Consider the following 24,791-nt stretch of genomic DNA (forward strand, 5'->3'; position numbering starts at 1 on the left):
CCAAGTTCGTGGAAGAAGTAGTAAGCCATTTTCCTGGAATAGTAGGCAGCTCTATTTTTCCCACTCTGCAGTTGATTTCCTCCTCATTTTCAGTGTGTCAACTACGCTAATATTAGCGGATCGCAGGCCTGTGTGAGGCAGAATGAAGGTCCTAACAGTTAACCACCACCCCTCTTGTTTTTTAAGTCTAAATGGAAATTTTATGTTGGAACTTGGGAATCATTTTTGTGAAGACGACTTCAATGTAGTCATTTCTTTTAACTGTTATGATCCTAAGAGTTACTCAGTTTTACTACTAGAATTAAATAGAATTACATTTGCTTGGTCCTTGATCTGTATTGTTGCTGCAAAAAGAAAATGCTGCCATGTGTTTCACATATCCTATCTTATGCTGATATAACTGTCTGGTTTTGATATAAAATACATATCTGGAACTAAGAACTGACTTTGCTCTATCTACTTTCAGAGTGATTTAGTAGAAGAATATTTTGAAGCTCATAGCAGTTCAAAAGTTTTAACCTCTGACAGAACACTGCAGAAACTAAAGCGAGCTAAACTGGATCAGGTGTGTTGCAAGGAATGTTACTTCTACATTTTTTTTTATTGTGAGCTAAAAAATATACTGCATAAGCAGCAAATGTGAAGGGTGAGTTTACACAAGCAGAATTATTGTCCCGATAAAAGGAAATACAAATTAACATAACTATTATATATTTCATTACATAAAATGCTAAATGATTCAATAGATTAGAATTGTTTGATATACGATAATAACATTTTTTTCTCTGCTTTATCATTGCAGGATTTATGTTAATCATCAGGGCCATAGTTTCTTTGTTACCCATGTAGCATTAGTCTCTGTTATTCTTTACCTCATATATTCATTGCACTTCACACTGGTCATAAAATAAAGACCATGACAGACTCCTTTAGTTACAAATCTTGCAAAGAGCAGAGGAAAGCTGCTTCTGATATTACAGAAAATCTGCTCAGTACAGTAAAATAACAAGGTTACTATATACTATGGTTCTGGTATCTCATTTAAAAAAAAATACTAGTTTTGAGGTTGACTGACAGAGAAGACAGAAACCATCTGAGAAAATCTTTTAGTAGCAAGGGGTTGCTGATCTGAATCAAGAAGAGATGACTGTTATTGGCTCAAAGAGAATTGAGACTTTTTGCAATTTTCTAAGGTATACAGGGCTTTTGATGATAGTTTTCAAGATACAGGAAGGAGGAGAATGTAAACTGCTATGACCTGGAAGATGTGCTGCTATGTGGCGGATTTTTTCACCTGGCTTATTGGTATTGAGACTCAGATCAGAGACAAATGAAAATATGTCAAGAAGCCAACTTGTTCTGGAGAGGAGATGGCATCTGCTTAGTGCATAGATTTCTATATAAGCAACATGGGACCAGAATAAATGGGTCTGGAGTCAAAGCAGGACTTCATAGGATGGAGAGGGAGAAAGCGCTCTATGAAAGGAACACCTGTTACCCATAATGAAGGAGAGAAGGTCTTTCAGTGATTGTGGACATAGCTAACAAGTAGAGTCTCACTAGCATGTGTCATTCAGCATTTATGTTTTCTTTCTCATGTCTGTGGGTCAGGTGGGGGTTGGCTGATCAAGGATTTGCTCCATATGTCTCTCTTCCTCATTGGACCAGCAGGCTAGCTGAGGCATGTTCTTCTCATGATGATGCTAGAGATGTAAGAAGTGGAAAAACACAGGACCTCTTACAGCCTGGGCTCAAAACTGACCCAGTGTCACTTCTGCCTTGTTCTGATGGTCCCGGCAAATCACGTGGCTGCAAACAAAGCAAAGAGCAGGGAACTAGATTCCACCTCTTTAGTGGGAGACAAAGTCACATGGCAGAGGGGGTGGATATAGGGAAATGGGAAGTATTGAGGCCAATGGTGTGATTCTCCAGGAACACTGAAGTTTCAAATTAAAGTTTATAGACAACTTCCCAGAGTTCACAGTTAGGTGTGAATATGCCCTGATAATCTGATATAAATGACTACTGGAAATGATATTAGTGCTTTATCTGCTTTTTCAGAGCTCTAAACTTCAGAAGGAATCAGAGAAATTTTTTAAAACTACCCACTTAACAGTTACTTAGAACTTGTCCTGTTTCTCTTTATGTGGATAAATAAAACCTAAACAGACTTGAATGCCTGGGATGCTGACTACAACTCTAGCCTTTAGTATTAAAAGAATATTTTAGGGGAGCCTGGATGGCTTAGTCGGTTAAGCATCTGACTTTGGCTCAGGTTGTGATCTCACAGTTTGGGAGTTCAAGCCCTGCGTCGGGCTCTATGCTGACAGCTTAAAGCCTGGAGCCTGCTACAGATTCTGTGTCTCTCTCTCTGTCTGTCTCACACTCACACACACTCTCTCTCTCTCTCTCAAAAAAAGAACATTTTTAAATAGTCTGGTTTAAGGAAAAATAAAAGAATATTTTACTTTAAGGGTAGAATCATGGAAACACTGTAGTGCCAGAGTAAAATGCATATACAGGCTTTTGCTAGGGTTTCCATTCTAAAAAGTGAGCTATGTTTGATTCACCAACATGAGTTTCCAAGTTTTGGGTACAGGGCAGAGTACCTTCCTCAGTTTGTTTACATTATTGTTTAAAAAGCTTTGCCATACTGGGGCAGCTGGCTGGCTTAGTCAGCAGAGCATGTGACTCTAGATCTCGGAGTTGTGAGTTTGAGCCCAATATTGGGTGTGAAGATTACTTAAAAATCAAATCTTACACTAAAAACACAAAAACCTTTGCCATACTTATCAAAGGAATTTGTTAGAAGTAGTTTTGATAGAGGACCAGTGATACAATTTTATCTTATTAGTGATAATGAGAAATTATAAAGAACTTTTAATGTTTTCTGCGAGTTCATATTGTTACCTTAAGCTTTCACATTTCTACAAATCCATAGGTTTTAAAAAGTCTGTCTTGATTTGGTTTAAAATTTTTTTAAGAACACAAATTGCATTTTTAAATCGTTGAAATAGTATATCAGTTGATGCACTCATTATCAAGCCTGGTTAAAGTAATATTTCCACTAATGGCCTCTTTTAATGTCTGCCTCTAAGGAAATATTTTTAGTTTCTGCTGATTTTGATGTATGTGGTTTGAGAGTGATTTTCTTTTTTTTTTTTAAGCAAACTTTGCATAACTTATTGAGCAAGGTTTCTCCTTCCTTTTCTGCTGAACTTAAACAACTAAACCAACAGTATGAACAATTATTTCACAAATGGATGTTGCAGTTACGGTAAGTACTATTATTTACATGTCTGTGTGTTAAAATCAAACCAATTTAACATTTAATGTCCTTTTTGCAATCAGCTTGTTTATATATAAAAATTTGAAAAATAGGTGTTTTCCTATATATGATTCAGATGTAGAAATGTCATGTTGTATGACTCATCTCAGAAAATCTAGTTTTCAAGAAATGTGTCTATCATATGTGAAAGCCATTGGTAAGATAGCCTTTATTAGGATTGTTGTTACTTGTAAAAATATTGAAAAGTCTAATCTGTCAAGACTGATTTTTTTTTAAGAGAGAGCAAGAGAGCAGGGGAGGGTTAGAGGGAGAAAGAGAATTAAAAAAAATTTTTTTTAATATTTATTTACTTTTGAGAGAAAGAGACAGAGGCATGAGCAGGGAAGGGGCAGAGAGAGGGAGACACAGAATCTGAAGCAGGCTCCAAGCTGTGAGCTGTCAGCACAGAGCCCGACAAGGGGCTCGAACTCCCAGACCACGAGATTATGACTTGATGGAGGCTTAACTGACTGAGCCACCCAGGCGCCCCGAGAAAGAGAAAAATCTTAAGCAGACTCCATGCTCAGTGTGGAGCCCCATGAGGGGCTCAGTCCCACATCCCTGGGATCGTGAACTGAGCTGAAATCAAGATTCAGACACTTAACCACCTGAGCCACCCAGGTGCCCCTCAATTAGATTTTAATCTCGTTTTCCATGGCAGTTTCTAAAAAGTACATATATTTATCTCTTTCTGTATTCATGTACTATAGATCTTCAGACCTCTGTGTCCCATAAACATTATTTTACCATTTTAAAATTCTTAGAATATTTTTTTAATTTTACCATTTTTCAGATACCTCAGGTTAAATTTCAAATTCCCATTAAAACAACTAGAAGAATGATTAAAATTAAAACTCTTTTGGGGCGCCTGGGTGGCTCAGTCGGTTAAGCCTCTGACTTCGGCTCAGGTCAGATCTCACGTTCGTGGGTTCGAGCCCCGTGTCAGGCTCTGTGCTGACAGCTAGCTCAGAGCCTGGAGCCTGCTTCGGATTCTGTGCCTCCTTCTCTCTCTGCCCCTCCCCCTCTCATGCTCTGTCTCTCTCTGTATCAAAAATAAATAAAACATTAAAAAAAAATTTTAAAAACTTTTTTTTTACTATAATTACTTTTACACTTTTATTAAAAAGGATCCTAGTATAAGGATGTGCTTAAAGTGTATGGTATTGTAAATATATACTCAGTTACATAGTCATAATTAAGAAGTCAGGTCCACCAAGCAGTAAAACTAGAAATTGATATAATTTTCCTCAATTGATCCCTGGCTTTCTTTTGCCAGTAGTACAGCAAAGGGTTATGCCTATCTCCCCTGCTAAGACCTCAGCTTCTCTTAATAACTATTTATAGATCTGTTGTTCATAAATTTGTAAAGTAGCTCTTTACTCTGATCCCTCCCCCAGCACCCACCAGTCCCTCCTTCCAGTATGTCACCTCTGACGACTTGTTTGGCTTTGCTTCCCAGCCTAGACCTCAGTCAACTACTTCAACAGAACCGTCAACTCTCTGAATTCCCTTACTTTTTTCTGCTGCTGCTACCTTGCTAATCTCTACTTTGAGGGTTAGCTTTTCTTCTATTTCTAGGCTGCCTCTCATTGCTACAGAGCATCACATAAATGTTTCTGATGGGCCTCTGTAAACAATCATGGAGTTGAGATTCAGCTTGACCCCCCGCCGCCCCCCGGTGCTTTGGTGTTCAGGATCTTCTCATTGACTCTCCGGGCTTTGATTGCTTTTTGCATGTGACTAACTTCCATGATGTATCTCCAGCCCAGATTCACTCCTCAGCAGCACATACAGTTACATCACTGTATACTGGAGGCATACAACATCCATGTCGATGTCCTGTAAATAATTCAATATATATAAAATTTAACTCCTCTTAAACCCCTCATTGCCACCTGCCCCTGCCACCTGGCACAGTGAAAGTCCCCTCATCCACATAGTTGCCTATGCTAAAAAAAAAAGTTACTTTGAAATATTCCCTTTCCCTCACCTTCCATATCTAATCACTTTCCAAATCCTGTTGATTTAACCTGTAAAGCTCTTGACAATTTCTGTTTTTCTCCATAACACCTAATTCAAGCTCATCGTCTTTGGCAGCTTTCCCCTCCTTCTGTCCATTCTCCGTATTCAGCCAGTGTGAAAATATCATGCTACTTTCCTACTTAAAACCTTTCAGTTAACACCTTACTAGTTACTTTTAAATGGTCATTGTCCTTTAAATAAAATCTAATCAATGTCTTAGTTGACTTAACAAGACCTTTGTGACTTGGCCTCTGCTTACCTTTCCTAATCTATTAAAACTCACCTTCAGCCTGCACAGCTGTTTAGTGCTTGTGCCTACTGTGCTCCCTTGCCTCCAGCCACCCATCATTTGACAGGTGTTAAGAGCTGGAGAGAAAGTTACTGATGCTGGACCTGTAAGTTTGGTGTACAGACAATAATAAAATTGTGCCTTTACCTTGTATAAATTGGGAATAAATGTAGTTCTTTAGTCATCCTAGTTCTTTCTGTATTTTTTTATAACTTGATTCAAAATTAAGTAAGAGGTACTGAACTTTAACTTCGTGAATGCTGTCTTTCCTAACAGCCTGGGGTTCAACATTGTGCTTTTTGGTTTGGGTTCTAAAAGAGATTTACTAGAAAGGTTTCGATCCGCTGTGCTGCAAGATTCCATTCATGTTGTCATCAATGGCTTCTTTCCTGGAATAAGTGTGAAATCCGTAAGTTTCAAAAATGTTAAAAGGAACAACATTATATCCCCTCCCATTCCATACCCATACCATTACATTCTGGAACATTCAAATTTTTTTAGCCTTCACTCTAGTAGGATTGCGTAGTGCTTAAGGTCATGTGTTGGAACTCACTCAGGGTTCTAGCTTTGAATCCTCATCTCTGAATTTCCTACTTTGCAACTGATAAATACATTAAATATTAGAGAAATGTCAGTTTTGTTTACCAAACACCAAGAGTACTTTTATTAAGACAGGATTATGGAAGACTTTGATTTTATTATTGCCGTTATGTCACTTTGGTACTCTAAAAGTAGTAATAGTTTTATAATACATCACAGATCAGTTTTAATGCAAATACTTGTGTCTTTTCATCATTTGAAAACAAAAACCTTTTGGTGCTGGATATTAACAATGCAGAATTCCTGAAAAGTGTCTTTAATGTGTGTATCCCACCCATTTCCTTTCATAAATCTATAATTTTCTAATGTTTCCCGTTTTGTTGGAGGGGGGTTATTTTTGCTACCCTCTTATCTTTACATCTTTGGTATTCTTCCATGTTTCATTTTTGCCATGACTTAATGCCAAAAACGAATTAGATATACTTAAGTACCAGTAGGACTTTTTAAGTGGTTTTTTAGACTTGATAGGAAATCTAAATTCATTTTTAGCTTATAAGAAAGGATTGATTGGCTAGTTGTATTTATTCTGTTATGCTAGAATAAGTAGTAATTGATGTACCTCTTGCACTTTCATGATATAGATCCTGAATTCTATAACAGAAGAAGTCCTCGATCATATGGGTACTTTCCGCAGTCTACTGGATCAGCTAGACTGGATAGTAAACAAATTTAAAGAAGGTAACATGAAGTAGATGCTCTAGTTTTAGGGGAAAGCTGAACAGACATTTCTACTAATTCGTGCACAGATAGGTGGTCCCCAATTTAAAATGGATTGACTTCCCACTTTTTGACATTATGATGGTGCAAAAGCAGTACGCATTCAGTAGAAAAGCATACTTCACATTTTGCATTTTTAATCTTTTCCTGGGCTGCTGGCATGTGGTGCTATACTCTCTCATGATGCTGGGCAGTGACAGCAAGCCACAGTGCCTGGTCAGCCACATGCCCCTGAAAGTAAGCAACTAATATAACCATTCTGTACCCATACAACCATTGTTTTTCACTGTCAGTATTCAATAGATTACGTAGGCTATTCAACACTTTCTTATAAAATAGACTTTGTGTTAAATGATTTAACCCAACTGTAGGCTAATGTAAGCATTCTGAGCACATTTAAGGTGGGCTAGCCTAATCAACAAGAATGAAATCTTGCCATTTGCATTGATATGGATGGAGCCAGAGTGTATTATGCTAAGCAAAATAAGTCAGAGAAAGACAAATACCATGTGATTTCACTCCTATGTGCGATTTAAGGAACAAAACAGATGAATATGTGGGTAGATGGGGGAGAAGAGAAGAGAGGAAAACAAACCACAAGAGACTCTTAAAGATAGAGATCAAACTGAGGGTTGGTGGGTGGGGGATGGGCTAGATGGGTGATGGGTATTAAGGAGGGCACTTGTGATGAGCACTGGGTGTTTTTGTAAGTGATGAATCACTGAATTCTCCTGAAACCAACATTGTACTGTATGTTAACTAAAATTAAACAAAACTAAACTAAAAAGGTGAGCTAGGCTAAGCTATGATGTTGAATAGGTTGAGTGTATTAAAAGCATTTTTGACTTATATTTCCAATTGAGAATGGGTTTATCATGATCTATCCCCATCTGAGACTGAGGAAGATCTGTATTATGATATACAAAAATGGGGATTATTTCAATAACAACACTTCTCTCAGTGCTGATTTAGATTTCTCAGAAGTAACTTGCCCTTTATTTTTCCATGAACTTCACTTATTAGGAAAGAATTACTCCAAGCACCCAAGTTTGTATAACCGAAAGCCTATTATTTCAGAATAGTTTTCAGGTTTTACTTGGCCTGTGGGAAGTACGCCCAGTTGATACACGCATCTTTGGTATTTCTATATTGTTTAATATTTTTATAAAACATTTTTCCTATTTATTCTTAGGAAATATTACTGCATTTGAATAGTTTCATACTCTAAAATCTGCAGAATGGGAAAAAAGCTTTTTTTTTTAAATAGCCTACATGCCCAGCACGGAGCTCAGTGTGGGGCTTGTACTCACAACGAGACCAAGACCTGAGCTGAGACAAGAGTCACTTAACTGACTGAGCTACAGAGGTGCCCCCAAAAGCATTTTTTTGTTATTCTTTTGGTGCGACTGTTTTGACTTGTATTTCAGAAAATTAAAAATAAAATTATTTAGGGTCCAACAATTGGCACTTAGTCACTACTTAAATATTAAAAGGAGTAACTTTAAAAAATAAAAGCAGTAACTTAATCTGATAGAGAATTTTGGTATTATTTATATGCTCATGAAAACAGGTACCTGAGTTATTTTTTATTTTATATGTGTATATTCATTTATGTGATGCATATTTTGTTTATATACAATATATTTATAATTAAACTGTAAATACAAAAAGTTTCATATGGGTATATAATTTGAGTATATAACTACTCATAAATATATAGTATAATGCACATGATGTAAACATATAATTGTATGTAATTTAAATACTATTGATTATGGAGGCTTCTAGAATTTAAGGAACCTTGGACTTTTCAAAATGTTCTCAGGATCTTTGTTGCTATGGGAGAGAAATTTACTTATTCAAATAGGCTCATTGTCCACTGTAAATGCTAAATGCCTCATTTCTTACCAACTCCTAAGAGACTTACCAGTGGCTTTTAAACAGACATAGGACTTGTTTCATCATCAGAAAAGGTTTGCCTGATTCTACTGCCCTTCCACACTTGTTTCAGTGATTTCAGAGTTTTTAAAGACGTGTCATGCCTTCTTCTTACCTGTTCTTGTATTTCTTGCTTCTGTGCTACATGAACTATATGCCTGATTACCTTTCTTCTTACTAAACACAGTTGACCTTGGCTCATCCTTTATCTTGATCTCTGTAGTGATTAATGGTGTTGACAGCGCCATCCTCCAAATTCTTCTTCATTGACCTTTATGATAATTTTCCTTCTCTGACTTTCCTGATGCCTTGAGCAGAATCCTGAATTTCACTCCCACCCCTTTTTTGTCTCCTTTGGCTTTTATGGTAATCAGAGTTTTCTATGTTGCCTCTTACTGCCTGCTGAGATTTTTTTTTTTTTTTTTGGTGCCCCCTCTCTACTTCCTCTCTCCTCTCCCTTGGAATGCAACATGAACAGATTTACCTCTAACCCAATATGCATCTTGCCTTATTTCCTGTGACTTATTAAAACCGCATTTTTTATGACGTGATTTGGGCATTACCCATTCCAGTTAAGTCTCTACCCACCCAGTCCCCACTAATTTTCACCAGTCTCCTTAAAACTTTAATAATATGTTGCCTATTTTTAAGAGACTGCTATCTTCCCAAATAAATTACATACTGCTACACAACACTTACCTTGTCCTATACCACTTTGATACTTTTTAATGCACAGGTATTTTGTGTTGTAAGGACTTTACAAGTACTCCTTGTAAATAATAATTGCATTTTCTTTCCTTAGATTCTTCTTTAGAACTCTTCCTTCTCATCCACAATTTGGATAGCCAAATGTTGAGAGGAGACAAAAGCCAGCAAATTATTGGACAGTTGTCATCATTACGTAACATATGCCTTATAGCATCTATTGATCACCTCAATGCCCCTCTCAGTAAGTACTCCCTTCTTTCTCGAGATACCAGTCTTAAAAAATTTTTACTATCGTAAGTTACAATATTTTTTTTTTCAGTATACTTTTTTTTTGCTGCATGCTTAAAGACATGGGTTGCTAAAAATAAAAGTGTCCTCAATCTGATTTAGAACATAATTCTTAGAAATAAAATTCAGATTCTAAAGGGGGTGTTTTACACCTAAAGTTTCATGAAGGGGAAGAGACTCAACTATTATTTTGGTCTTTTTCTACTCTTTGTAAGTATTGGAACATTTATTTTATGCATTTAATTCAGAGACTTTGTGATGATCCTGTAGAAAAAATGTTTAAAACAAAAAAAGGGTATTGGTAAATTATTAAATTTTTTCAAAAGAATGCCTTGGTAGCACTAATATATTTTACTTGTATTCAGCATACAAATAAAGATTCAGGCATAGATGTTGACTGATAATGAAATTAGATTGTGAGGTACTGATTTGGATGGGGAAATGGCAAAAATGAAAATTTTCAGGATTCATTTTTTTATTTTAATGCTTTCTCATTCTTTCCTAGAGTAGAATCTAGTAACGTAACGATATGACAAAAATTAACTTATTTTCTTTAATCGTATGCTGCAGTGTGGGATCATGCAAAGCAGAGTCTTTATAACTGGCTCTGGTATGAAACTACTACATACAGTCCTTATACTGAAGAAACCTCCTATGAGAATTCTCTTCTGGTTAAACAATCTGGATCATTACCCCTAAGTTCCCTAACTCATGTCTTACGAAGCCTTACCCCTAATGCAAGGTAAGAATGAAAACTATAGTTTTCTTTGTTTCGTTTTGTTTTTAAAACTCCATACATTTTAACACATGCAGTTCTAGGTTTTAATGGTAATAAAATCTCTACTTCGTTTGAAGGATTAAGAAAAATAGTAAAAACTAGTTGCCAGTACTGGGTTATGCAATAGGCAGTGTCAATATTTTTTCCTTAATTTATGTATTTCAAAAATTTTTTTTTTGAGAGAGAGAGAGGGCACAAGTAAGCGAAGAGCAGAGAGAGAGAGAGAGAGAGACGGGGACAGAGAGAGAATCAAGGCTCACCCAAAGGGCAGCTCGAACTCACCAACTGTGAGCTCATGACCTGAGCCAAAGTTGACGGAGCCACCCAGGTGCCCCATTAATTTTTATATTTCTAAATAAGAGCATCTCAAGATAGTGGTCATTGTGGAGGAAAAAGAATGTTATGGATTTTACTTAAATCTGATGGTTATTTTTAATTATATACTGAACGTTCTGATTCAAACATGGGGCGCTTTACATGAAATAACTCATTTGATCCTCGTGGCTGTAAAGTAGATAGCAGTGGGGACAGAGACTTTGATCCGCATCTGCGAGGTTCCAAAGCTCTTTCCTTAAAGATATTTGTATAATGTCTCTAGTGAAGCCCTTTCAGCAGCCTCACCAAAAGGTATATCTGAATTAAGAAACACTAAGAAAAGCTGGATATGGCATAAACTGGCATAACATCAAGGGCATGATAACCTATTGAAAAAGGCTTTTAGTACCAGATCACCGCCCCTCCCCCAAAGAACAGAATTCTAAAGCAATTTTTAACAAGATGAAGTGTTTAAAAACAACAAACCCTGTTGAGATTAATTAAGACGTGAAAAGATGAAGAATACTTATGTTCTTGGATGAGTGGACTGACATTATAAAGGTAGCACGTTAGAATGGATTGGACTTATAAATTAGTCCAAACATCAGTGATTTTTCTTGTGTTTTAAATTTGACAGAAAATGCAAAGTTTCTTAAAGCAGATGAGACTAGCAGTCTTTCTCTTTCCTCCCAAGAGCAATGGACATGTCTAGTCAGGATGGTATAATAGTTTTCACTTTTAATTCATCTCCTTTTGTTCCAAACACATAGCATTAATAGATAAAATGTCAAAGAACCAAAGAGGGGAGATTATAGCCTGGCTGAAAAATAGGAAGATCTAAATGAAGCAGTCATAAAGCAGTGACAGAGTGGAAGCCACAGCCCAGCTGTGCTCTGGATGTAGGAGCAGCAAAGGCAGTGACTTACGTGGGGCAACAGTGGTATGACAGTAGCATGTCCTGTCCAAACCCAGACATTTCTGTTCAGGACAAATGCTGTACCAGACACAGTGGTAGATACGGTAAAATAATATATAGTGCGCTAATGCATGTCAGTATGGTGAAGTTTTAAAATGTGCACAGAAATGGAAAATACCTAATTCAGGATAGTACAAACCGCATAAAAGAATGGAGCAAAATAGCTAGAGGTTGGGGTAGGCAAAAACTTTCAAATCCTTTTTTTGTTCCAGAAAATTTTTCTCTAACTTTTGAGGTAGATTCACAGGAGACTACAAAGAAGTGTCCAGGGAAGTCCTGAGCACCTCTTTCCCAAATACCCCCCATCACAGTGCAGTATTAAAACCATAAACAGACATTGGCACAATCCATTGAACTTACTTCACCATGGACACGTGCACTCGTGTGTGCTTAAAGTCCTGTGTAGTCTAGTCACATGCAGAGCCTTAACTAACTATGGATACTCCACTGCATCAGTACCACAAGACTCATGTTAGCCCTCAAATGCTGATTTTAATGAATTTTCTAAGTCTGTAAAGCTGCTTTGTACACCTGAAGATTAGTATTGTATTAATATTGAAATATGCATTAAATGGGTATCTAATAATTCTATTAAATTGTAACAGAAGAAGTTTTCAGTCTTCTTATGCTACTGTTAATGGACTATTGCAGGTTGCTGCGTATAAAGTTGAGAACCCATGCAATATAAGTACAACATTAAATATGACTCTGCTCTAATGCAAGCAGTTTTTAGTTTGGCATACTTAAATGTCTATGTTTCAGCTTCCAATGCTTTTTTGTTTTTAAACTAAAATTTTCATTCTGCAAACTCCAATATCATTTAGTCTTTACTCGGTATGAATGTGATCAAAAACCAGATGATCCAAATACACTTAAGTGATTATTTTCTAGATGATCTTAAAAATGAAAATGTAGGGGCGCCTGGGTGGCTCAGTCGGTTAAGCCTCCGACTTCGGCTCAGGTCAGATCTCACGTTCGTGGGTTCGAGTCCCGCATCAGGTTCTGTGCTTACAGCTAGCTCAGAGCCTGGAGCCTACTTCTGGTTCTGTGTCTCCTCCTCTCTCTGCCCCTCCCCCTCTCATGCTCTGTCTCTCTCTGTATAAAAAATAAATAAAAAGTTAAAAAAAATTAAAAAAAAAAAAAAGAAATGTAAAGGTTTTTAATTTTTGCCACACCCAAGGACTCCTGAAAATCTCAGGGCATGTAACATGCTTCCAGCCCTATAAATCGACTTTGTGCAATCTCTTGTAGAAATTGATATGAAAGGATATTTATGTACAATGTAATGTGGAGTTATGTTTAGTAAAATTGGAAGTAATGTAAACATCCAAAACAGGGCAATGTTGTGTGTGGTATACAATATATGAGCAGCCATTAAAAATTTAGGAAGACTTTTTAATAATCTGGGAAAACCAGTAAGTGAAAAGGTGATATAAAATGGTATATACTATATATAAATGCATGAATGTGTTTCCACCCTGCTTCATCCACAAAAATTTGAGAAGGAAGCATACATAAATATGATTTCCATATCAAATGTTTTTTGTTTCACATCAGATATTTGTGGCTAATATTTTAGGGTTATGGGATTAATATTCTCTTTATTATATATTCCAGATTTTCTAACTTGAACCAACCTATTACCTTAAACTCCTAGATTTTCCTTAGAAGTCCATAAAAAAAGCTTCTTTTTAAGTAGGCCAGGATATGATATTCCTTGGAGAAAAGAACAGAAGAGAATACATATAAGCCAAGCATTTCAAATTATCTTTGTGTATTTTACTGTTGTCTTTGGATATTAACATTCTGGATTTTAATTCCTGTTTGTTTGTTTCCTTAGGGGGATTTTCAGGCTACTAATAAAGTATCAGCTGGATAACCAGGATAACCCTTCTTATATTGGTATCCAATATTTATAATATTAAATTATTTGACTTTGTTTCACAACATAAATTCCTTTTTCTGGAATCTAATTAGCATTGCAGGGTTTCAAAGGAGCAAATAAATGGTTTGCTCTGTGATCAGCTTGCCGCATAGCACATTTTTAAGAAGCCCCACAGATACACTGGTGAACAGGCTGTTTGCCAGTGCACTGAAGACCCATCCAGCCTTTTTTTTTTTAATGTTTGTTTATTTTTGAGAGAGGGGGAGACAGAAAATCCCAAGCAGCCTCGGGCTTGTCAGTGCAGGGTCCATGGGACTCAAACTCACAAACGGAGATCACGATCTGAACCAAAGTTGGGCACTTACCCGACTGAGCCACCCAGGTGCCCCATATCCTGCCTTTTTTAAAATTTCCTGTGGTAGTTAACTGTGGACATGTGTCTACAGGTAACTATATTTCATATGTGGGCGTCTTAGCAGTATTTCTTCTCCTTGGGTAAAAATGTTAATTCAGACAAATATTTTAATAATCGTTCAGCTCTCATGACTTACTAGTTCCTTCTTTAAAAGCGTTATTCACACTGTTTAAAGCTGCCCACAAGATTTTAGGTTATACTTGGTCAGTTGACTACTTTCAACCAATCAATTCTCTTTAGAAACAGATAGGTATTTATACACTGGTTTACATAGAAGTGTTTTGGGTTTTTTACTGACTACTTTGACATACTATGGCAACAGCACTTTGTGTTCTTGGAATGGTAACCATATATGCGGTAATGTCTTAAATCCTAACTTATGTTCACGTCTCCTTTTGAACTCTCTAGGACTTTCTTTTCAAGATTTTTACCAACAGTGTCGAGAGGCATTCCTGGTCAACAGTGATCTGACACTTCGGGCCCAGCTAACTGAATTTAGGGACCACAAGCTTATAAGAACAAAGAAGGTAAGACTGCTGTTACAGATTATATGCCAGGACTACCTTACCTCTTGTTTACTTCAGGACAAGTACACCTTTGGGTCAACTGTAGGAAACAAATGGAGGTTCTATGATGGGTCACAAGGATCCATTTAGGCCATGTGCCATTTAAGTTCTACAGAGAGAGAGAAAGTAGAAGTACTCATCTTCAGAGCAGAAAACTTACTTAGCCAGAGTAATAGGCCATTAGAAATATAAGTCAAATAATTGTATTCCCTTTTCCCTCTTATTTCTACCACATTCACTAACTGCATGAAGCACTAACTATATTATCAGATATTGCACTACATATTAGGAAACAGTAGTAAGCAAAAACCTAATTTCTTTCTGATGGAGCTTAAAGACTAATGGAGGAGATGACATTTTGTCAAATAATTATATACATGTGCTAAGTCCTATGATCAGAAGGGTACATAGTTCTGAAAGAGCATTATATGTGAATCGAACCTAATTATGGTTATCAGATCATAACCAGCATGGCACGGAATGAGACTGAAAAAACAGTGGTATAAAGGCTAGACCACGTACTACTTTTACCATGAAAAGGATTTTAAAATTGTTCTGACTCTGGTAGGCACAGTGGAATGGGGCAGGGTAGAGTGGAATTGCTAAAAGTCAGTGCCCAGAGACCAGATAGGAAACTGTTAATAGTCTGGGTGAGATGATGGTAACTTGACTAGGATGAAGAGAAAATAAGGGGGGGGTTGGAGTCCAGATATATTTAGAAGGTAGAACTGACAAGAATTGGTAATAGGTGGGATGTAAGAGCCAAGGGAAAATGTCAAGAATGATTTCTGGTGTCTGGCTTGCATAACCAGAGAGATGGTGAGATCACTGGATGAGAAACTTTTGGGTAGACAGATGATGAGTTTGTGATTGTAGTATGTTTGGATTTTCCCTTTGGAATTCTTTTGAGATTCCCAAGTAGAGATGCAACTGGATATCCTAGGACAAGAAACCAGAAGAAAGATTGGGCTAGAGATAAAAAAAACAAAAAACCGGATCCCTGCCTATTTAAGTTGTAATGGAAACCAGGCATTGGTAGGACTTTCAGGAGAGACGACATACAGTGAGATTAGAAGGCCGGGAACTGAGCCCAGAAGTGTGACATTTAATGGCCAAATAGAGGATAAGCTTGTAGAGGTAGGAATAGCCAGACAGCCAGGAAGAAAACTAGGATATGATGTCATAGAAGCCAAGAGAAGCATGTTTTAAGACTAGTCAGGGGCGCCTGGGTGGCTCAGTCGGTTGAGCGTCCGGCTTCAGCTCAGGTCATGATCTCACGGTTTGTGGGTTCGAGCCCCGCGTCGGGCTCTGTGCTGACAGCTAGCCCAGAGCTAGAGCCTGCTTTGGATTCTGTGTCTCCCTCTCTCTCTGACCCTCCCTTGCTTGTGCTGTCTGTGTCTCTCAAAAATAAAAAACATTAAAAAAAAAAAAAAAAAGGAATAGTCAGCAGTGCCAGGTTCTGCTGAGAGACCGAAAAGATGAAGACTGAAAATCTGTATTGGACTTAGGAATAAGGAATTCCTTGGTGGTCCAAGCAAAAGCTCTTTTGATGACATAATGGTGGCTAGGTTGGAATGGGTTGAGTGAAAGGTGAGAAAATGGAGACCAGCAAATATTGATAACTCTTTTGGAAAGGCACAGAGGTTGGGTGATAGAAATGAGAGTCTAGTAAGGATTATTTTAAAAAGGGGAGATACCTGGGGGCACCTGACTGGCATAGTCAGTAGAGCATGGAACTCTTGATCTCGGGGTCATGAGTCCAAGCTCCACATTGGGTGCAGAGATTACGTTTTTAGAAAGAGGATTAGGGAGAGATACCTGGATAAAAGAACCAAGAAATCAGTATGTAAAATTCTAGAAAGAGCAGGTGGGTAAAGAAGTCATTTACTCTCTAGTCTTTTCAACAATGAAGTGGCTTAACTATAAACTCGGTGTATTTAAATATATATGCCTTCCCTTTTGCCTTAATTTTTACATTTCCCTATTTATGTAAACTATTAAATCTACTTTTCTGTTCAACCTACAAGATTCACATGTATCTTTATAAATGACTAACACCGAGGGTACTCTCACATCTTTTAGGGAACTGATGGAGTGGAGTACTTGTTAATTCCTGTGGACAATGGAACACTGACTGATTTCCTGGAAAAGGAAGAAGAGGAGTCTTGAAGCTATCCTTGACTCTTGAAATTTCGTGGAAGGGTTGTTGGACCCCAGCTGCTACTCCTCTGAAGTGTTGTTGTTTACATCTAACACTAGACTCTTTTTTCCAGTGTGTAAGACTTAAAATTGGGAGGGGGAATGTCATCCATTAGAACCTTGATTAGCCTGGCTGGCACACCACCTCTAGTACTATGCAAGGGTCCGCAAGTAGAAAACGTGCCTTTCATTCATTACCTCTCTGGAGACTTCATGCTGGAATGAACAGTGTGCTCAGGGACTATTTGGAGCTGGTTGTTCTTGAATTCTTTTATACTAGAGATGATATTATTCCTAATTTTTTGAGGACCTTTTCAGCACCCCCAGAGCTGTCTGCAAATGTGTTTGTTCCAAAATATGGAAGTACAAAAACATTGGCATCACATAAATCTACTTTATTTGCTGTCCTGTTAGAGCTGATGAGTATAAAGGAGAAGGCAGATCCTCCTCCTGTTCTTGAAAGGCTTAGCAAAAGGTATGTAAGACTGGGGAAGAGTAGGTGACCTAGCCTTCTCTTTTTGGATTTAGACTACACGCTGGCGGGGGTAGGGAGGAAGAGGGCAGGACACTGTTGCGTTGCGAGAGTGGGAAAAGCATAATGAGTACATAAGGTGTAGACCCACCTTAGAAAGCACAGGAGTAACCGTGATACTTAGGACAGTTAGTGTCTGTGCCACCATCCTCTTGATACCAGTGAGAAGCCAGGCTATCCTGAGTTATGGTTTAGTTGTGGTTTTTAAGAACATAAAAATTCAATTATTCTTGTACTGACACTGTTTTCTTCAGTACACGCAAGTGAGTAGCATATAATTTCTCTATCAAGTAGACCTAAAACTCACTGTAAGACATTTCAGTTTTTTTCTTAAAAGTAATAATTTCAAGCCTTCTAAATATCTACACAAGTCGTCTTCCTTAGGAAGAGAAAAAGCTAACCTTGGCCACTGGTCAGCTTGTAGTCTTCACATACTCCCTTAAAATTATTTCATGCTTGGAAATAAAATTCTTCATTAAAATACCACTGTAATAAGATAGGAGTGAAAAAGCTAATACAGTGTGTAGTTTAAACCTTTCATGAAAAATTTCCCCAACTGCTCAGAGTTGAAAGTAATTTGTGCCATATATTGTGTTAAATCCATGTATGAGAGTTTAATCTTAAATACAATCAAAATATTTAAATCTGTACATGAATTTGATTCTAAAAATTTTGTTACCAAAGGATATTCCGTGAAAAGGGAGTTTTTCCTTCCACTCTCTTATACCAACCACGTAACAGGTGTTTATTCCTCCAGAGGTATTTTCTCTGCACACTGAAGAGTATGTATCTCTCCTTTTAAAAACACAAATGGTTGCATATGATTTGTGCTGTCTGCACCTTGCTTTTTTTTGCTTAATATGTCTAGTTTATAACTTATAGTATAAAAAAGTATATAAAATCTTTAATGACCTAATATGTAAGTTTTGCATTTGCCCTTAAATATCTACTGGTTTATTTTTATAATTTTTGTGTCCATACTATTTGCAAGCAGTTGTATCAATAGTCTATTGATAAATAAAAAGCCAATTTGGATAGAATTTTTTTCTAGTACTGATTTTTTTTTTAATAAAAATCATTAGAAGTCCTTCAAATATTTTATAAGTGTATCTTACAGACCTGATGAAGATCTTAGCAGAATTATTCTACACTCTTTACTTAACTTCTTTCAGTACCGATGTTCTTTATACTGTCAGTCAAAAGCCTAACTGCTCAGGCTCCACCTGCTGCTGTTACTTGCTTCTGACAAGAATTAACAGACCTGAAAAATTTGATTTTTCTGGCTGCTCTTAATAAAATGGCCAAATAATACAGGCCCAAAGAGGGCACAAGGGATGTAGAACAGGCATTCTTATGCTCCATAAAAGTTGACACAGCACTGAATCCCTGATGCAGAGTGCTAAATCAGCTCTTGTGATGCTCTAAAAACTTTAACACGTTTGTCATTTTAATGTATGAACATTTCATTCATATAAAATACCAGTTTAGGAGATGGTTAATCAATTTATCTTTTTAAAAAGTTACTTACTATAGAAGTCTGTTTTCCCCGATTCAAATGTGGAGCCAGTAACATTGTTCAGAATGTATTTTCCTACATTCTAGATGAGAAGACTCTTCCAGCCTAGTCCTGAGTAGCCAACAGAGATGACAAAGTCATGAGGGTCTGTGGCCCCTAAAACTAAGGGATAAAAAAAAAAGCGTTACGCAAATGACTTTGTTCTCAGGCTTTCTATAATAACTTCTCCCTTAGAAGAGTCTTCTACATTTTGATTTTTCAAGTTGCTGTTAAAACATTTTAAATCCATGTTTGCTGAACACTCACTACACAGAAGGCTCTATGCTAGACAGGAGTTTTAAGGATATGAAGATCAAGTACAAAATATCTATTATAAGGTTTTAATAGCATTAATAGTATCCTTATTATATCGATAAAATAAATTTGAAATAACTGATGCTATAAACAATGTGACATTAGGTGTGAGTATAATAAAAGAAAGCTAACTACCAAATTTTCATAACAATTTTGGCATACTGTAGCACACTGCCCTCAAGCCCTCCCAGTATTTAGGCCACTATTGTTACTTTTGCTACCTAAAGTACGGTCCTCACAATGGCAGCAGCAGTAGCTCTTGGGATCTCAAATGCCTGGGCCCTACTCAAGAATCTGCATTTTTTAAATGCATTTTTTTATGTGATCATTTTTAATTTTATTAAAATAGATAATTTCATATTACATAGCAAGTTCATCTACTCATTGATAAAATTTTAGAAGTATTTTCTATAAAAAGTTTAGTACTTGATTGGGATAATGCATTTTTAAACTACATCTTCAGATGTAGTTTGTGCTCATTAAAGTTTGAAAAGCAATGATAAATAACACCTTAAAGTTACCAGTTCAGAAAATTTGGCAAGTGAAAAAATTCATATTCACAGTGATACTTTATTTTTTTAAAACTACAGAGGATATATTTGGGAGTACTTTTAGTTATTTAAAAAATGCTAGCATGCTGGTAAAGAAGCTTTAAAAATTGTACTAGTAATGTCTTTTTTTTTTTTTAAGTTTATTTTGAGAAAAGTGAGAGATGTCACAAACTGAAGGGGTGGGGAGGGCGGGAGATTGCCAAGCGGGCTCCACAGTGTCAGCACAGAGCCTAACGGGCTCAGACTCAAACCGTCAGATCATGACCTGAGCAATATCAAGAGGCGGACACTTACCCAACTGGGCCACCTGGGCACCCCAATGTCCTTCTCTAAAAAAAAAAGAAACTATTTAGCAATTAGTATGTCCAATCATGAATTCTTTGATCCATTAAGTCCCTTCTGGAACTCTATCCAAAGGAATTCATCTACAACCTTTAGCGCGAGTCAATGTGAAACAATGTCCTGCCTTAAAGTGCGCCATAAAGAGAAAAAAAGTCTGAGAAACTACTGGCTCCAGGCTAGTTCGTAAGCACCATCTCTAACCACACCTTCCATGCCTCCTGCTTTCGGCCAACAAATTAATTCCGTGGGCTTCTTCCAGGCATCGTGTGGTTTCTCTTTACTTGGTGTTTGTTCAAGCTGTACCTCTTGACTGAATCCTATCCTCATTCCTCAGAAAACTTTCCCTGTAAACACTCTGCATATCCTTAGCAGAGTTAATTACAGTATACTCGAAAGTATCATCCGAATTTCTGTCCTATTCTCCCCACTTCTCTATGGGCCCAGCACACAGGACACAAACAATGACTTAGGCAAGTGCCATTAAGCTGGTATCTCAAAGCCGTCTGCTGTCTCATTCTCTCTACTTTGACATCGACCATCCCTCGTCTAAGCATTCTACTTGGCTCCTGACGCTTTGCTGATTCTCCCACCTCCTCTCTCGGCTCCTCCAAAGACTCTCTAATTGGGGGCATTTTTTTAAGGCTCAGTCCTATTGGTTATTTCTGTAGTGAATCAATATTACAACAACCAAGAATCATTTGTAAGGCAGGATCACAAATCTTCCAGGAGATGATTGGTAGAAAAAGGGTCCTACAAAAGAAATGTAAAATCTTTTCTCAGACAGCATTTTACAAGATTTGCTTTCATCATTACCAAAGAAAAAAGCTCAGCAGAGAAACTGGAAATAGGAATACAAGCATTCAAATGTAAAACCTTCCATACCAGCCAGATAAAACACTGAAAACAGGCTTCTTTTCCTTCAGGATTCCTTACTTAACTCCTGTATCAGTTTTATCATCAATGTTGATTAAGATGTAAAGAACACAGACTGTGGAGCCCAGGTTTCCTTTGTGTCCTAACTCCTTCACTCCCCATCTATGTGGCTTTGGGTAAACACCTTAACCTCTGTTTCAGTTTACTCATCTGTAAAATGGAAATAACAATATCTATATTATTTATAAGGATTGAAACTGTTTATAACAGCCCTGAGAGGGCCTAGCACAGAATTAATATTATATGATAACTGGTATTATTTTGAAAGCTAGCCATCTTTTATGTATTACTAATAAAATTTCAGGTGAGTTACCCAAAAGCAATGAAACAATAGTTATAAATAATCATGTATCTTAAGAAAAAACACAAAAAACGTAATCCTGATTCTGAAATTTAGGTGAGAGTGATCTGTGAACAGAAATATACAGACAGACCTTAACGCCCCCTAAAGGCTACCTAGAAATCAGGGTTCCATCTCAAGTTTTTAAACTAACCAAGGGCAGAGAGGTCTCAAATGACAGATCTCATATATAATTAAGCTAAGGAGAAGCTACTTACCAAGAATGTTAGGTAATCTTCCTGGAGTTTATGAATATGTACTTCACATTGTATCATAATCTTAATTCATCTTATAATGAATATTTATTAATAGTAGTTACATTATGCTTTTTCCATACAAGCTACAGACTATGTGGTGAAGCAGATTTACAAACCAGGAAAAATGTACATTCTAAGACACTCTTCCAGACAGATACTAATTCTGATTCCCGTTATGCATTCAAGTAGGGAGCAAACTGATGTGTCGACTGTGTCGTGCTGTTGTTCCTGTATGCTTTATATCACATGAAGAGGGTCCCTGTCTCTTTCTGACAGGATAATATCAATCTTATTTTCCAAGTGAGCACCCAGCATAACTCGAAGGTCAGAAAGAAAGCCTCGTTCAGTGTTGCTGTGTTCACAGAGGATGACACTTATTCCTTGGGATGCAGCATCCAGAACATCATGATGGGACATCTCACCTGCCAACAAAGGAAGGGGCAAGTAATTAAATATCAGACCCAGAGTCTGTGGAATGCTTAACTGTAACTGCAGAAACACCAAGTCTGCATTGTATAAAAAGCAGAACTTTACACATAAACCTAGAAAGTACAGGTTTCATAGGTACCTTCCAATTTAGAAAGAGATAGATCATCCCAATGAGAATTTCAAATTTTTTTGGTAGACTCGAGACAAGAATTTAAACCCCTGTATGCAATGGCATCTAATACCACTGGAACCAGATCTACAAGAACACGCATTCAAAATGTTACCATAATAAGATAAATGAGTACTGCTAAATCAACTGGGGCTTTCAGAAAACCATATCGGTACTAAATAACAAAATACTTCCATGCACGGATGGTGCAGAGAATCTCAAGCAGGCCAGGGCTGTCAGCAGAGAGCCCAACGCAGAGCTCAATCTCACTGTTTGTAAGATCTTGACCTGAGCCAAAATCAGTAGCCAGATGTTTGACTGAGCCACCCAGGCACCCCAAGAGTTGTTTTTTTCTATTTTAGAGAGAGAGTGTGTGCACACAAGGGAGAGGGAATCCCCAGCGGGCTCCATGCTCAACACAGAGCCCAACACCAGGTTTGATCCCATAACCCTGGGATCATGACTGAGCCAAAATCAAGAGCTGGATGTTCAACTGACTGAGCCACCCAGGTGCCCCCTGAAAGTGTTTTGAATTTTTAAAAGCCCTATTTGTGAATTTGACGATTTCTCATTTTACAGCAAAAATACACAATTTAGCTTGTTAATAACAAGCATAATTTTGAAATATGTTTAGAGCCCTGAAAGCATCAAAAAATATGGGAAAAAGGTTCTTAGGGAAAGGTTCAATCCTCTACACTTCCCCCGACTCCCCAGTACATACCATTTCATAAATGGACTAGTCTTCATTCAAGCATCCTTTAAAATATCTTAATCTATAATAGTAAAGGTAAACTAAAAGAAGAATGACACTAAGGGGCCCAGTAAGAAGCCATGTTTCAAGGAAAGACAAGTCTGGTGACCTGAATAATTATAAATACTGTGAGGGGAAGGCATGCAAGGCAGGGCGGGGGCAGGGGGATCTGCCAAAACTCTGAAATAACTGAAGGCAAAGGGAAGAAAAGCCTACCTCAGGAGGGTAGCTGTGGGAAAGAAAAAGCAAATGAGAATTTATATTTGCAAGGAGCAAGCGCCCCACCTGCTGGTCTTTGCAGGATATTACCCTTAGCACTCTGATACTACCATGTTACACTCACAGGGTGATGAACATCAGCAGAGCCCCCTATGTGTCTTCGACCTGGTGCTTTTCATCCCTAAAGTTATACTCAAAGTGACGCCTCATAGATCACAGACATCTAAGGTCAGCCAGATAAGAAGATACTTTCTATTTCCCCAAGTAACCGGAGAGGAAGGCTATTTTAACAATTTTGAACTTCATGAATTTATCTCATGCAAATACTGCTTAATAGTTTAAACAAACAAAACAAGGGGGGCTGGGTGGCTCAGTCAGTTGAGCATCTGACTCTTGATTTTGGCTCAGGTCATGATCCCAGGGTCGTGGGATGGAGCCCCACATCAGGCTCCGTGCAGAATATAGAGCCTGCTTAAGACTCTCTCTCTTTCTCTACCCCTCTCTCCCACTTGTGCACTCTCTCTAAAAATAAAGAATAAAAATAATAAAAAATTTAAGAAGTCTCTTTTAAGACACTTTAGGAACTAGTTTTAAGAAAGCCATTATTTATAAGGAAATAATCACATGCCCCAAAACAAATGACCTATACTCTTCAAAAATGTCAATGCTCTGGGCAGAGCTGAGAAACTCTTCCAGACTCAGTGTGTGCACACGGATTAGATATCAATCAGAAAAAGAAATGTTACAATTCTGCTCATTTGGCAAAATTTAAATATAGACTACCTATTAAATAAGTGTTTTAATAATACTAAATTCCTATATTTGATCATTAGTCATAAAAGAAAATATCTTTAGTTCTTAGGAGATTTATGCTGACATTATTAGGGATAAAAGGTCATGTATGCAATTTACTACAAAATGGTTTCAGGGGGAAAACATAAATAGAAATATATTTATATACACACCCATAGATATATATTTATACACAAACACACACAGAATATGCAAATGTACCAAAATACAACCATTAGTGATCTTAAGGGACACAAAAGTCCACTGTAGTAGCCTTGCAACTTTTCTACAATTATAAAATTCCTTCAAAGTAAAATGTTACAATTAATTTTAAAATAGTCACATACAATGCTGTAAGAAGCTTTGTCAAATTGCTTATACATTAAAAGTTGATTTCAATCTGGTACAAGTTTGAAGGCTTATAAAAGTTTTACATAAGAATAAAGAACAGGTAATGGTCACGTACACTTTCAAAAGTTCAGACAAATACATGAGGCTTGCACAGATGCTGCACCTTTATACTTCTGGATTTGACAATGTTAAGTTCAACAGCATTTGATAATAAGCTAGATAATAAGGGGC

At 37.2% G+C, this 24,791-nt stretch overlaps 2 protein-coding genes across 6 annotated transcripts in view; one reads left to right on the forward strand and one right to left on the reverse strand.

Moving 5' to 3' along the window:
- The window catches only part of ORC2 (origin recognition complex subunit 2), a 43,754-nt gene extending 25,158 nt beyond the window's left edge, over window positions 1-18,596 (forward strand). Inside the window, exons 10-18 of the mRNA XM_029934107.1 lie at window positions 467-565; window positions 3,168-3,277; window positions 5,916-6,048; window positions 6,821-6,917; window positions 9,697-9,843; window positions 10,461-10,632; window positions 13,800-13,861; window positions 14,668-14,786; window positions 16,908-18,596. Of these exons, the coding sequence (XP_029789967.1) occupies window positions 467-565; window positions 3,168-3,277; window positions 5,916-6,048; window positions 6,821-6,917; window positions 9,697-9,843; window positions 10,461-10,632; window positions 13,800-13,861; window positions 14,668-14,786; window positions 16,908-16,994 (1,026 nt within the window). The 3' untranslated portion in view covers window positions 16,995-18,596. The remainder of the gene's footprint in view (window positions 1-466; window positions 566-3,167; window positions 3,278-5,915; window positions 6,049-6,820; window positions 6,918-9,696; window positions 9,844-10,460; window positions 10,633-13,799; window positions 13,862-14,667; window positions 14,787-16,907) is intronic.
- The window catches only part of NIF3L1 (NGG1 interacting factor 3 like 1), a 42,748-nt gene continuing 22,505 nt past the window's right edge, over window positions 4,549-24,791 (reverse strand). The window contains exons 7-14 of one of the 5 annotated variants that reach the window (XM_029934111.1): window positions 20,272-22,271; window positions 19,085-19,234; window positions 14,828-14,934; window positions 13,604-13,675; window positions 9,594-9,716; window positions 6,799-6,891; window positions 5,966-6,028; window positions 4,549-5,167 (exon numbers count right to left, since the gene is read on the reverse strand). In XM_029934111.1, the coding sequence (XP_029789971.1) occupies window positions 22,087-22,271 (185 nt within the window). In that variant the 3' untranslated portion in view covers window positions 4,549-5,167; window positions 5,966-6,028; window positions 6,799-6,891; ... (3 more) ...; window positions 19,085-19,234; window positions 20,272-22,086. Of the gene's footprint in view, window positions 5,168-5,786; window positions 6,029-6,798; window positions 6,892-9,593; window positions 9,717-13,603; window positions 13,676-14,827; window positions 14,935-19,084; window positions 19,235-20,271; window positions 22,272-24,791 lie in introns of all 5 variants that reach the window. The other 4 variants (XM_029934109.1, XM_029934108.1, XM_029934112.1 and 1 more) reach the window with 4 other exon arrangements.

The sequence above is a fragment of the Suricata suricatta genome, chromosome 3 (assembly GCF_006229205.1).
Source record: "Suricata suricatta isolate VVHF042 chromosome 3, meerkat_22Aug2017_6uvM2_HiC, whole genome shotgun sequence".
NCBI classification, from domain to species: domain Eukaryota; kingdom Metazoa; phylum Chordata; class Mammalia; order Carnivora; family Herpestidae; genus Suricata; species Suricata suricatta.